We start from the raw sequence: 16,187 nt of genomic DNA on the forward strand, positions 1-16,187 counted from the left end.
GTACGCAGCGTTTCATACATCTGAATTTTTTCAATGTTTTAGTATGATTTCCACGCAAGTCTTCATGCATGAGGCCCCTGGTCACTTAATGTGTTTTTTATGATCAGGGAGCCATCTGATCATGCACATTGCAGGTGTAAATTTACAAAAATAAACACGTGAGAGCATGTTATAGGCTATGTGGCAGCGAGATACAACTTTGCTAATCCAACACACATCACCACAGATGGCAGTTTGGGATGTTTTGTGTTTTTTTCTTTTCCATTTTTTTTTTTACTGGTCATTAACTGAAAGATGACTAAAATAAATTAAAATATGCAAATATAAAATGGCAGTATTAACAACAGAGATGGATCACATGCCTAGTAACAGTTTTTTATTTCTAATAATATAAAAAAAACTTTTTTGTTTGTTTACAAAGGAACATTGCTTTGTTTTTATGGAAGCAGGTTATACACAAATGAATGAAACCCTTTACAGATTTGAATGACGTCTTGCACGTATCTCTATGACAAAAATAGACTCTTCATTTAGCCTATAATGACTGTAATCACGGCGGCTGCCTTGCGCACTTGTAATGATGTTTTACTGGAACATGAGTGAAGTACAAAGCCTCCTGCAGCAAACATATGAAACCATTTATATGCCAAATACCATATATAGCTTATGTTTCTGTAAACAAACTGTAATTTAATGCAGTTTATCTGATGCTTAAGTCTAGATAACCTAGTCAAATCCACCGGCCACTTTATTAGGTACACCTTACTAGTAGCGGGTTGGACATACTTTTGCCTTCAGAACTGCCTTAATCCTTTGTGGCATAGATTCAGCAATGTACTGGAAATATTCCTCAGAGATTTTGCTCCATATTGACATGATAGCATCACACTGTTGCTGCAGATTTGTTGGCTGCACAACCATGATGCAAATCTCCCATTCCACCACATCCCAAAGTACGGATGCAACGATTAACCGATTCCACTATTAACCCTGGTTTAATTTGTCACGGTTAATTAATCGTAAAGGCTTCTCAACACCGTATCTCGGCATGGAACAAAACTGCTGCAGCTTAAAGTTATGCCAACTGTGCACTAGTTTAAAGTTCCGAACTTGTAAACATTACGCACGCACATTGGATCAAAGGCTGATTTTAACTATGGCTGATGAGGTTTTTAACTACAGCTATTCACATATCCCATCTTTTACGCACACAAGTTCGCTATTTCCAATGGAGGCACATGGGTTGAGTGCATATTAGTGCCTTTCAGACAGGTATTCAGCAGTCTTTGACTACATTTGTTTAATTTAAAAGTGAAATACTTAAGTAATATGATGCTTAAATTTACATAAGACAAAAACTATTTATTTGTTTTTGTTCTGTCATTTATTTTCAATACAAAATTAATACTCCAGTTTAAATGCCAAAAGCATTTTCACTTATTTTTAAGTCCAAAGATAAATTAATTATATTGTTTGTTTTTATTGTTATTTTGTGCTGTATTAATTGGTTACTGATTACACTTTAAAGTATGAGAAGTTTTCATGTGATTTTTCTAATCTAGTAGTATTTTGAAATGAAAGAACACATAATAATCGTGATAACCGTGAATATTGTTCAGACTATAATCATAAAACCAAAATCTCTAATCGTTGCATCCCTATCCCAAAGATGCTCTATTGGATTGAGAACTGGTGACTGTGGAGGCCATTTGAGTAAAATAAACTCACTGTCATGTTCAAGAAACCAGTCTGAGACATGGCACGTGATCATGCTGGAAGTAGCCATCAAAAGATGGGTGCACTGGTCATAAAGGGATGGACATGGACAGCAACAATATTCAATATAACAAAAACAATGCTCGATTAGTACTAATAGGTCCAAAATATGTCAAAAAATATCCCCCACACCATTATACCACCAGCACCAGCATGAACTGTTGAGGGATCCATGCTTTCATGTTGTTGATGCCAAATTAGTGTAAAAAGTGAAAATCCCAGTGAATGAACAGTTTCTGCAATATTCAGACCAGCCCGTCTGGCACCAACAACCATGCCACGTTCACTTAAATCACCTTTCTTTTCCATTCTGATGCACAGTTTGAACTGCAGCAGATTGTGTTGACCATGACTACATGCCTAAATGCATTGAGTTGCTGCCATATGACTGGCTGATTAGAAATTTGCATTAACAAGCAGTTGGACAGGTGTATCTAATAAAGTGGCCGGTGAGTATATACAGTAGTGAAGGGTTTGAAGATCAGAATATTAGCCATTTAGCACAGAAACATTTATGTACAGTATAACAAAATGTCAAAAATTGCAACTATTTTCACAAAATCCGATCAGAGAAAACTATGAAGTGACTAGGCGTAAACAAGAACAAAAATTCCTTTGACACACACGTGATGACAAATACAGGATCAGATCCACCAATTAAAAAATATATATATACAAATTTAGATTCTTCGCATTTTAATTTTGGCCGCCGCAGAAAATCATCTATCCTCATTTTACACACAGACAGGCCTTGATGATCAGAATGAGCAGCTGTGGGCAGATAGTCGTGAAGTGAAAGTTAAAAAACAGCCCAATCCATTCTTATCTCCGTCTAAATTGCTTGTAATTAACTCAAAATACCCGCCACAATATTTTACCATCTGTACTTTTTAATTGACGTTAATCAAATAATGGCTGTGAAATACAACACCAGAGGCCTAAATGCCCGGAGCTGGAAAAGAGGTTTATTATGCAACCATGCCTGCAGGTGTAAAAGGGCGTAGAACTCACACAGAGAGGCACTCACATACACTAGAGCATTCGGAGTTTAAGTGGCAAGCATGTCTCACTCAGCATGTTTGATCTGAATTCTACAACTTCAGTCAGTCTGGAAACTACTGACGTTTTTAACACTTTTAATTCTCCAGCGCTCTCCCTTATTAAATTTACATTTCTTTGACTAAGCATTGCTAATTTATACATGTCCCTCCAAGCACTCAGTGAGTCTCCCCTTCATCATCGTTCACTTTTTTATTCTTCATTTGAAGTTGCCAGTTTGCATCATTCTATCATCATATCATTTTCACAACTGGTGTCTGTTATTTTTTTATTTTTTTCTAAGGGTTTCTGCTAATTAAGAGCTCACAGTTCGGCCTTGTTAAACTGTACAGTGGATTCCCTTTAGGCTGCGCAGTCCACCGAGACAAATCTGTGCCGGCACATGTTCATTTAGAAGGGGAAACCCTTGTGTGAGAGAACAAGCGACAGATGGGGATTTGCACACTTGGGTACGGACTCTAGAGAAACGTTATCGCACCCGAGACAGAGAATGCAAAACTGTGAGATTTCTATTGAAATGGGAAGCTGGGGAAAGACCTCATGTGCTTTTGAGTCATCAGTGTTTTCCCAGAATATTTCTGAAGGAAATTGGAGTGGCAGCCAAATATCTGCTGTTTGTCTCTTGTTATGGTTTAAGTGTAAAAAAGAATTGTTAATGCCTTACATTTACTAGATGTATCAAATGAACTTTTGTAGTCATTTCAACTAACATCAATCAAACTGATTACATATATTAGGTATAACATTAAAACAGTTAAAACCTGATTAACTTATTAAAATAAATTATAAAACATACATATATATATATTTGTTTTCTTTACTTGACATTACATTTTTACAGTGTGATGAGCGAACAAATTAAAGTAAAATGCAACTTTAATTTCTTACCTAAATAGATTATTAAACAAATTATTAATTAACAGCCTTAAAAGGGCTCAGTATAGAAAATATGTATTTTTTTTCCTCCCATACGGTGTGCGGTATCATTTCAATTGCAACTACAGTAGTTCCTCACCTTCATTATCTTGTTTGTCAAAGGGGGCATGCATGACATGTTCCTGAATTCAAAAGTGAAAGTGCTGAACTGCAGTTAAACTCAACAAATTAATAATTTGGCAAATAATTTGATTACTGATGTCCATGTAAACATAGGCCCTGTCTTTCTCTCCTGCATCTATGTTTGTTTTGTCGCTGTGAAAATCGGGGCGTGCTTGTAATGAAACTCCCCTTTTCATGCAAACCCTTCCCTCTTTCACCAATCATTCCCATCTAAACAAAGCTGGACTCACTCACTTTCCTGACTTTTTCAAACTAGAGGTGTGAAAACACCCTGCTGAGAAAAGGGGGTTTTATGGCCCTTTAGGGCGTACTCACACTATGTACAGTTGCCTTGAACAGGGCCAAAGCACGCTTGTCCAGCTCAGGCGCGCTTTGCACTCACACTACACTACTGAGTCCAAGTGAACCGCACTCAGGCACACCTCTTCCAACCAGGCCAGAGCCGGCCAACTGAAATGCATCTGAGCCCGATTCAGAGCGCTCACACTTCTCAAACGATCCAGCAAACGGGCGTGGGTACGGTCTGGATAGCATAGTGTGAGTACGCCCTAAACCGAAAGCTCTTTAAACAGTAAAGAGCTTTCAAAATATATTTAAAAAGTGAAATGATTTAAATGACTGACTTTCCACTCTTCATATACAGTACAGCATCTGTTTAGATCAGTGTTAATTGATTATTCCCTTTAACTGGAAAAAAAGCAACAAGTTGACTTTAAAAAGTGAGTAAACCCATTGTAACATGGAATTTTTAAGTTGATTTAACAACATTCTATAATTATGCACAGTTTATTTATTAGACAGGTTTACTTACTTTAAGTACAGTCAAGTAATTGTTTTAAAAGCAATAGGTCTAAGCAAAGTTAACTAATCACATATACAGTGTACGTATGCGGCAATAGAAAAATGTGTCAAAAAATCAATACTTAGTTTAGCATTATTTCATATTATTTTTACTATATGGATGGATGGATGGATGGATGGGTGGATGGGTGGGTTTGACCTGCCATTCATACTTTCATTTGTGGACTAATCAAACCATTGTAATTAAATTACAAAAAAAAAAAACTGTTATACATTTTAAAAAGAGTAAGCTTTCAAGATGTATATAAAAAGTTTAATTATCTAAATGACTTAACACACAACCGTTCAGATCCATTTGGCCCTGTGGCTGCTGTTTTGACTTATAACACTTTAATAGGCAGCATAAATGTAGGCTGGTAAGCTGATGTGCTCATCATTTATTCTGTGCAGTCATTTCAACCAAACATTGCCACCTATATACTTCACAGAATACGTAGACCAGACTGACTAACAGTAGTCCAACAGTGCTGCTCATTTTCTGCACATTTTGACCTCTGCAGCAGATCAATAGATCTTTTCAAAAATATGTACGCTGAAAAAACAAACAAAAAAAAAGTTTCTGCTAAGTTATTATAAACAATTTATTTGGGTTGAATTTAAACAATCAAATTAAATGTATTAATGTTCAACTTAATTTGTTTGTTTAAATTCAGCCAAAATACATTTTTTACAACCATCTTAACTTTAAAAAAAGTGTAAATCCAGGGAATCATCTTTTTCAGTGTATGTTTTTCACAAACCAATTTTAATGGAAACTAAATGACTATTCACAAATACTCCTCTCTGAATTGTGTGTCTTGGGTTGTTCATTCATTTTAAAGAACATTTGAATCAGTTTATGTGGCAATGCTGCTGAGCTGGTGCACTTAACAATAAGAAGAATCGGATTGTTAGCTTATGATATTATGTGGCATCGTGTTCTATATGATAACTTCTTGTATTGTACATTTACTGTTTAATATTTGTTTTGTAAATGTTTTAGTTTGTGGCTGGAAGGGCATCTGTTGTGTAAAACGTGCTGGATAAGTTGGTGGTTCATTCTGCTGTGACGATATCTGATAAATAAGGGACTAAGCCGAAGGAACATGAATGAATGAATTAGTGAATACATATTGTATTGATTGTGTGTTGTTGTTTTAGTTAGCTTTAACTTTGACAAACCTTTAAATATGCTATGATTATACATAATAAAACAACTTTTATTATTATTATTATTATTATTATTATTATTATTATTATTATTATTGACATACAATATGTAGAAATCCTGATTTTCCAGTGTGTGGCCTAAGAAAGTGGAATGAGCAGCAAAGCTACAGTATGTACAATCTGATTAGAGAGGACTAAAACCAATTTTCAAGTAATTGGATTTGAATAGGATTTAAAAGCACATATTGAAATTGTTTAGCTAAAAAAAATATTTCATGATATATTACAACTGCATGTGCAAAAAAAAGAGCTAGATTTGGGTTGACAGTCTAGACGAGGCTTACGAGTCAGAAAGTCATAGTTCAGTAAACAACCAGCAAGCAAAGCCTTCTAAAACCAATTAATAGCAGCTTAACATATGACAACATAACACGTTTCAACAACCATTCAAATGTTTAGGGTCACTGTGATTTAAAAAACACTTTTCAGCAAGAACACATTAAAATGAACTAATATTAATTGCATAAACAATGTTAAAAATATATTTACAGATAGAATTATTAGCCCCCTGATTTATTAGTTTTTATTTTATTATTTAATAGAGAGAATATTTTTAACACATTTCTAAACATAATAGTTTTAATAACTCATTTCTAATAACTGCTTTATTTTTTCTTTGGCATGATGACAGTAAAACCAATTACTGTATATACACACACACACATATATATATATATATATATATATATATATATATATATATATATATATATATATATATATATATATATATAGCTTTAAAGGGGTTAATAATCTTGATCTTAATATGTTTTTAAAAAATTAAAAACTGCTTTTATTCAGAAAATATTATCACACATACTGTGAAAATTTCATTGCATTGTTAAGCATCATTTGGGAAGTATTTAAATAACAAAGAAAAAAAAATCTAATGAAAGAAAATCCTATCCTTTGAACCCTTAAACAAAAGCATTCTGTAAAAGTACACTATTATAACAGGTTTCAAACTTATAATGAAAAAAAACTCAGCTTTCCAGAAATGAATGATATTATTAGAATACTATTAGGTTTGAGTGCATTTAAAATGTTATTATATACAGTCTAAATTATTAGCCATCCTGTGAATTTAGAGTTATTTTGAACAGAGTATTTGTGTGCTTAAAGTGTTGCTTAATGGAGGGAAGATTTTTTTCCAATACATGCTTAAACAATATTTTTTAAAAACTAATTTCTAATAACAAATTCATTTTGCCCGTGCCTAATTGTGCATAATATTTTTTCTTATATTAAAAGATACTGGTATTTAGCTTAAGGTGCAATTTTAAAGACTTAATAACTACACTGTAAAACCCAACAGCAACTTTATCAAATGAAATGAGTGTAGTTAACTTAAAATTACTGAAAGTTTATTCCACTCATTTGAAAAGAGTTTTGAACTAGGTGGAGAAAGTTAAATGGTGAGATGCAGTGGTGCAGTGGGTAGTGTTGTCGCCTCACAGCAAGAAGGTCGCTGGTTCAAGCCTTGGGTGGGTCAGTTGGCGTTTCTGTGTGTAGTTTGCATATTCTCCCTGCGTTCGCGTGGGTTCCTCCGGGTGCTCCGGTTACCCCCACAGTCCAAAGACATGCGGTACAGGTGAATTGGGTACAGGCTAAATTGTCCAGAGTAAATGAGTGTGAATGAGTGTGTGTGGATGTTTCCCAGAGATGGGTTGCAGCTGGAGGGGCATCCACTGCGTGAAACACATGCTGGATAAGTTGGCGGTTCATTCTGCTGTGGCGACCCCTGATTAATAAAGAGACTTAGCCAATAAGAAAATGAAAAGATTGTATTTTTGATCAATGAAAACTTTGTGAACATAAGACTCATCTTTTAAAAACAACCAAAAAAAGTCCTTAAATACTACCCAGACTTTCAAATCCTAGTGTTTACAGCATACAGTGCTCAGCATGTACAAGTAGATCCCTCACAAACCTACCTTTTAAATTCAAATTTTTAATAGGAAGCTATACAATATTATATTTGTGCATACATTAGATTAGTCAGATAAATCTAAAGCTTATCTAACAAAATAACTTAAAATAACAGTCCAAAAACTAGTACACCCAAATGTATTTGTTATAGAAAAATGGTAAATATGAATTTAAAAAATCAAGAGAATAATAATAATTAATAAAAAAATAATAATAATAATTTGTTGAAATTTTGTAAGTTGTAATTTTTTTAAATGTTTTGCTTGAATTTAACTGTATTATTGTTCAATTTCTAAATATGTTTCATATAATATAAACATAAAAATTAAAAACTAAAATATCAAAATATTATTCTAATAAATACATCTGTCTAATAAATCTGTTTTGTTCAAATGCACCAGAATACATTGCCTATATTCACTGAGAAATGTATACAAATATTCATTTTCAAAATGGGGTGTACTCAATTATGTAATTATGTTGAGCACTGTATGTACATATTGGAAACTTCAAATAATAAATATAATCAAGTTGTATTGTTACGCTTTGTCAAACACATTTTCTTTGGTTGCTACAAAAAAAAAAAAATTCTCACTTCTTCTTGCCTTCTACCTCAACCCATTTTTCCCCTAAAGCAGACTGAAAAAGGACCGCTTCTCCTTTAACTGAAAATTCAGTGACGAACAAACAAAATCTCAAACAAAAAAATGCTGGACTGAGTTTATTCATTCTTCAAAAGGAAAGCCTTACACATTCTTACAATCTGACCCATAAAAACAAACCCAGTCAACCAACTAGATGCGGTTTCATAACATTTCATTAAATGAAATAAGCTTAAATAAGCACATTAGATTGAATAGTCCATGTCATATTAATTAATGTTGGCAGAAAGATGGCAAAATCACTGTGAAAGTTCTCTGGAAAATCATATTTACAGAGCAAGAGGTGCTTTACAAGGGTCTTTTCAATATGACCCTGCAGTCATACTTTAAACTGATGTGTTATTTAGCGCAGCCAATTACATCTTTTTCACTTCCCCATTGTCATTTTTTGCACTTCCTCTCTGCCGACCATGTGACTTTGCATCTAATTGTGGAAAACTGCACTTCAGAGAGCTGTGAAATCGCACAAACACACACAAATGCGCAAGTCGCTCATCCAGTTACATTTGTGTCTGTGCATTTGCATGGTCATTGAGCAACATGTGACTGCATTGTCACTGCTGATCAGACGGCCCGCGAGTCGTGATTTTGCATTAGTCACTGTGAAACCGTTTTGAGGGGATTTAATTCAAGGCGAAGGTTCTGACACACTTACCTAGCAGAGCGTGTACATGCACACCCACACGCGCGCTCGCCGCACAAAAACAAATAAACAGCAACTTCAGATGAGAAAGCGAGCGCTGGGTGCTTATCTGCGATTAGTGAGGGTCATGGTTTTGGAGTTAATACCCTGGTTTTCAAAGGATTTCTCTGGCTCATGTGTGCCAGACTCTCCAGAGAGTATCCTAAACAGCCTTTACTCCGCCACTAGACAACACAACACGCGCACCTGGCATCAACACAAGCATCCGGTGTGCTCTAAAATTAAACCTGACAAACACAAGTCATCGTATTTTGCACTGCCGCATGAAATGTCTTCTCGAAAATCTATAAGAGCTTATTGAATGTAGTTATACTTGTATAAAAATAAAAATTGGCCATATAAAGTTTACAGAATGCAGTTATATGCCCCTAAAATCAAAGAAATTGGGGCATTGTATGATATACCAGTGGTCCTCAACCACCGGTCCATGGACCGGTACCAGTCCATGGATCAATTGTTACCGGGCCGCACAAAAAAATCATTTATAATTTCCATTTCATTTATTATTGCGCCCATAGGTGTTCTGGTCTAAAAAAGGAGGTGTGTTAAGGAGTATTGCTGGCATGTTGCTATTTTTAGGAACTAAAATAGACTGTTCGATAGACCAGATCAAAGCAGGTCTATAGTCCAGCGCAGAGCCCGTTATTTGTGCACCTCCCTTACAAATTCTTTAATACACATGGGGTGTAGGGTACCTGTCAGGTTTAAGACCATATGGGGCATAGCATGTGCATTTATTCTCTTGCTGGAAATTAGAAATGAATTTAAAAATAGTTTTGAAACAAATCTTTTTGCTTAAACAAAATTAATTATGTATAGGCTAATAGATGTCTGTGCGTACAACATGTTTCCTTATCCACAAGAATGAAAGTGAAAGTAAAAAATGAGGAGGCTCATTCTCTCATTCTTGCGCTGTAGCTCTGCTTAACTGTTTAGTGAAGGGTTAAATTTTTCCATTTACAAAGTCCGCCATGTAAATAGCAAATGCGCTTATGGCGGGATGCAACTTACTCTTAAAGGGAATGGGAGATGAGACTCTGCTTGGTTTATTCTCTAAACACAACTATAACTCATAAGAGAATAAGCTCAACCCTGTTAGACCATGCGCCATGGCACAAAGTGGATTTTTCCATCCTTAAAATAGCAAAAGTGGACTCTGCCATGCCCTTAATGCTTTTGCACCCTGCGCTTTGGACTCAAAATAGAGCCCTCTATGTTAAAGTGGGGAGAAAACACGAGCATTAACAGCATTATCGTGACGGCCTCATTCAGTAGCAAACTAATCTGTTCATGTGACTAAAGCCTGGTTTTATACTTCTGCGTCGAGTGATCAGTGTGACCCAGAGTCCATGCCTTGCGCGTTGCCGTGCATTTATACTTGTGCGCGCTCTTTGTGTTGCTCTGCAATAACACTTCTGAAACGCAAGCTGGCAGTGAGGTTTTTATGTTCCTCTGTGTCGAGTTTCTTTGCTGGTGTTTTGTTTTTTTCTGAACACTACATTAATGTAGTAGTAGTTTAAACTCACTCATTTTGAGCTGGGAACCGGTGGACATGCAACGACTTTAATCATTAGCTAAACGCAAAACAAAATGGCATACACATGCACTTTACACAGAAGTATAAATCAGTCTTTATACTTTTTGTTGAAAAATAAGCTCCTTATGTAACATCTGAACGCAGTTACAGCCTCTCACATGACAGCAGGGAAAGAAACAGCTAATCACAATGTTCATATTTGTTTGAGAACAAGATTTAATCCTTTCTGCATATCTACATTAATATTGACAGCGTGTTTTTTTAAGTGAATTAAATTATTGGTGGGGACATTTCAATCGTTGGTAGATATTAGTGGAGACGCGTCCTCAGACCATGCTAAATCTATGCCCCTGCTGTCAGTTAAGAACCACTGTTAGTTTGTGACAGCACTAGAACAACAAACAGTAATGCTGAGGAGAAGGTGTCTGTTAGGGTTTAATAATTCTCCTGAAATCCTTTTCCAAATCTTTCTGATTGAAATGCCTACTTAACTTCATCCATCAACTCACAGTAGAACAAAAACAAGCAATGCCCACTGTTTTCTCATTTAATATTCTGTTTCTCTAGAAACTGTGTCAAAATATAAAAAAGGGTCATTTCTATTTCATTCTGAGTTTAAATAACTTTTTATTGGAAAAGAAAAAAAGTCCAGAACCAACATTGCCAAAAAGGTTGTGAACTATAGTATTTATAGTATTTATAAAGTTACAAAACTACAGTTTAGTTTTATTAATGAGTCAGTCTATTACATCAATCTCATTTAAAAGAGCAATGAATCCCTGGTTTGCAGACATTTATAGCAAGATGTATCATTAATGAAAACATCTGTGGCATTGAATCTGTTGCTTCCTAATAGCAGAGAGCAGACTACAAAATATTGGAAAACTGATGAGGAAAGTGACCAGAAGACAGGCAAAAAAAGGAGGCCAACAGCTTTAATAATTGAACTCTTCATTAACAAAGCAATTATATTTTTCTTCCAGGCCAATTTGGAAGCGATCTGACATTACTGGCAGTGAAATAGTGGTTCTCTTACCGGGTGGGAGTCTGTGGAGTTGGGATCGGCTCCAGGAATTGTCAGATGGAGACTCTGGAGATAATACGTTGTCTGCATCTGCAATAAAAGAGGCAGAAAAAAAACAGCCCACATAAACATGCTGTACTCACATCTCATTCAGTCTGCTGTGATCCATTTAGCACTTGTACAGACATTGTTTCTGAATATTGCTATTGATTCCGATTTGAAATGGGGCAGGGAAAGAAAAAAGCAAGTGGCAAGATTTCAGCGCTTAAAAGCAGTTTGGTGCTTCAAGGAAACAATCTCCAATATCTATTCATGCACAAAGTCATTAGGTATTTTTTTTTCCAAAAGTTAGAGCCATTGTCCTTTACACAAACCTTAATTTAGGGCTCCAAGGACTAACAATGCAGGATAACCTTTCTAACAGTCGGCAAGTGTCTCAAAAGACAAAACACACTGGATGACAGGGTCTCAAAAGATGACCTTTAGTCATAATTGGATTGGAGAATCTTGTTTTTTCTGCAAGTTAGGCTATGACGCAACAGCCCTTGTAGTTATAGCAGTTTACTATTTCTACAAAAGCTCCTTTACCTCAAGAAACTATTTGCTACTGCCTTACAGCAATGAATTTCATGCTGTAAACATAATTTTTTTTAAAGAAATGGTCGTGCACAACTAAGCCTGGTTTCTTTTAAGGTTTTTTCCTTCACTTTCGTCAATTGGTGAAGTTTTCTTGCTTGCCACTGGCATGCTTGACTTTGGGACTTGTGGAGCTCCGCATCAAGGGATTTGCTCTTCAATGTTTGGCCTTTTAGCAGTGAAAATTAAACCACACTGAACTCAATTAAACTAAATTTCAACTCTGAAAATTGGACTGATACAGTTTCAATTGACTAAAAATTCTATGTTAAGCTTCTTTAATACAATCTACTGTGTAAAAACGCTATAGAAATAAAGATTAAATTAATATCTTTATTTAGGAAAATGTTTATGTATTTTGTTTTATTTTGTTTTGACACCGGCAGTCTGATCTTGACACCTTTTAGCTACACATGCTTAAAATAAATAGTTTAAAATAATGTGTTTTGTGCTCATATTTTGGATAAATGAAAATAGACTTATTATTAAAAATATTTAAACATGGAAGTGTTGGCAAGCTAAATGTAAAAAAAATTTCTAAGTTAATTTACCAGGGGCCTGTACCATGATGGTGGCCACACAGTACAACAATATATAAGGAACAATATAAGAGACCAAAAACAGTGCAAAGTTAAACACGCACTGTTTAAAAATGTTTAAAAAATTCCTTGTAAAACTCATTCTTGAGGTGCAGCTGATCACAGAGAGTTGGAACAGATCTTTTAATCCCAGTTTCTTTGCAGATCCTGTTCTGTTGACGTTTATACGTGTTTCTACAGAGACATGTTAATACACGCCTGTCAATCCAAAACATCAAGTTGTAGCCTCAAATTACTATTTGGATAATTTTTTTAACATCAGGTAGTTTAAAAAAATAAATAAACAAAAGAGAGACTTTTTGTTTTTATATCACTCCAGTATGACTGTGGACACTATACCTACACGCAGTTCTGCCCAATCAGCTTTAAAAAGTAGGTTTTGCATCAAAAGTGTCCTTTAAATAAATTAATTAAATAGACAAATAATCATAATAAATAATCATCGTTAAAAATCAGACATTTTTTTTATTATTTCACTATTTAGTGTTCTTTAATTTGGAACAAGAGAAAGTTGGAGAGAGTGTTTATTATGTCACTTTGTTTAAAGCTAAAAATCTTGAGTTGGGATCTCTAAACCTGAACACAACATGTCCTGGAGCAGGTTAGAACTACCTTGATGATACTTAACAGACCGATTCCAGTGGTTTAGGTCAGTAAGGTGACATCAATAGAGTGGTTATGGGCCCCATGCCAGCTGTAGTAGGGTATTAGAGATGTCCTCGTCTTTTATTCTTAGTTTTGTGGGCATGTTTATACATATTACTACAGAAACATGTTAATATGCGCCTTTTAATCAATTAGGTGGGTGGGTAAAACCACGTTCCTACATAACATTGTGGCTTCAAAATTACTAGGATTTGGATATTTTAACCTTAGTAAATAAAAAAATAAAAATAAAAAACAGACTTTGTGTTTCTATCAGTCCAGTATGACTGTGGACACACTATACACTACCTATGCACAGTTCTGTCCAATCAGCTTAAAAAATATGATCTTGCATCAAATAAATAATTAACATAATAAAATAATCATACTAAATAATCATCATTAAAATCTGACAATTTTAAAACTGTTTTACTATTCAGTGAACTTTAATTTGGAACAAGAGAATCTTGGAGAGTGTGTTTTTTGTGTCACTTTGTTTAAAGTTGATTAGTGAAATCTAAAATTGTGATCTCTAAACCTGAACACATGTCCTGGAGCAGGTTAGAACTAACTTCATGGTACTTAAAACAGTTTGCAGTAGTTTAGGTCAGTAAAGTGACATCAATAGAGTGGTTATGGGCCCCATGCCAGCTGTTGCAGGGTAGTAGAGATGTCCCTGTCTTTATTGCTTGTCCTTTTTAAATTACCTTGAGCTAAGCACATATAAAGACCTTAATGGAAGCACCTGTCTGCTCAAGGGCTTTATGCCCACCCGTCCCATAAAGGTTCCAAATGGCACTAACCTTTAATACGCCATAGACAAAGTCTCTGCTTATGACCATCAATCACATGTATTTGATGACACCATTCATCAACACCAAGTCAATCCTTCTTCAGCATAAGACACCTTGAGACTTCAAGCTAATAAAACATCTATGCAGTTCTTTTTACAATATAACAAATACTTTAAAGGTCCGGTGAAGTGCTTTGAAATGTGTATTTTTATTCAATGCTTGACGTAATCGCAAATGAAAAATGAAGAGAGTGTGAGAGAGTAGCTCCTCTTCTTTAAAAAAAAAAAAGGCCAATAATGTCTGTTTATATTAAAGTGTTGCAAGTTAAAGTGGTTGAAATCAAGCAAATCAAATTGAAGGGATGGGGCATGTCAGATTCTTGACAGCATTTGATTGGTCGAGAATTTGAAATCGAGAATCGAGGTGTAAAAAAAAAATTGGTCTATTTAGGCGGGAGGGACAATCTACAAGTTTTACATGTTTATTTCAGTTTTATATTTTCTAAACGCACTTTTTGTCACTGTTTTGGAGCACACTAGACCCAGTTTCAATTTTATTTTTGTACCCCTACCCCTTCCCCTTTGCCCGTTAAACAGGGTGTGAAGGGGAAGGGCTTCAAATTTACCTCTAGGAAATGGGACAACACTACAGCACCAGCACAAGTCATAAGATGTCATCACAATCTCTTGCTTCAAATTACATCAGACGATCATGACTGCTGTATTTATTCCAGTTGCATTATTTTTTGGTATTTATCTTCAGGAAATCACTGAAGGCATATATTATGTTATTATAATGATATAATGTGTCAATAAGATCATAACTATACTGTGCATTTACACCCTGACCCTATTCATCAATGTAAACACACCAAAAACAACATTAACATTATAGCAGACACTGTAAAAAGCCCATTCCCAGCCACTAGACTTTTCTGACAGGGTATTTGAGCGTCATCAAGTGTAAAAATGTTGTGGGACTGATAGACATGAGTTATTATTAGGGATTATAGATAGCGAAATTTAGCAGTTTTTATTTTAGCGGTTGTTTTAAAAAGCATGACGGTAAAACCCGAACACGGTTATGAATATATTAAAACATATGCTTGTTTGTTGTAAAAATTCAAAACAATGACAAAAAAAAATACTAATTTATGGATCTACTAATTTTCAGGTGTAGCTATGCTGCCGTTGTGGCTGGTGTGTTCCCCTTAGCCCTACGCCTTCAAGCTAAAGAGGATTAGGAAAGGGCTAAGGGGAAGAATTGGGATTAGGCCTTAGTGCTCAAATGAGATTTTTTCTCAGATCTGATTTTTTGGCATAGCTGTTCACATTGTTGTTATAAATGTGGCCAGCATTAAATTTACAAATGTTAAAAGATCGTAGTCATAAACTGACCCGCATGCAAAAGTCTTATTTTGCACACAATCTGTATACTGAATGAAGTGAATACATTTTTTTTTATTATTTAATTATTGCCATTTTCACAGATATTTTATGAACTGTAAATGTTGTTTTGCAAGTACTAATGTGTATTTAACTGTTTGAATCCTAAAATAAGTATTGCGTGATTGAAAACACTGATCATTTGTGATTTATGACAACCATGGTGTGCGTCTTCCTGCCCACCAATGTAGTGAAATCATCAAGGGCAGACAAAAAAGAGCAGACAAAGACTGAACAGTGAAGGTGAAG

General features: G+C 35.0%; 1 protein-coding gene across 5 annotated transcripts in view; it reads right to left on the minus strand.

The window, feature by feature from the left end:
- Positions 1-16,187, minus strand: part of slc15a4 (solute carrier family 15 member 4) — a 148,258-nt gene that overhangs the window by 116,395 nt on the left and 15,676 nt on the right. For 4 of the 5 annotated variants that reach the window (XR_015496937.1, XR_015496938.1, XR_015496939.1 and 1 more), the window contains 1 exon segment: positions 11,832-11,909. Coding sequence is in view for 1 of the 5 variants with exons in the window: in NM_001320529.2 (NP_001307458.1) it covers positions 11,832-11,909 (78 nt within the window). In the remaining 4 variants the exon portion in view is untranslated. 5 annotated transcript variants of the gene reach the window in all.

Source organism: Danio rerio, chromosome 8, assembly GCF_052040795.2.
Source record: "Danio rerio strain M-AB ecotype USA chromosome 8, GRCz13ab, whole genome shotgun sequence".
NCBI lineage: Eukaryota > Metazoa > Chordata > Actinopteri > Cypriniformes > Danionidae > Danio > Danio rerio.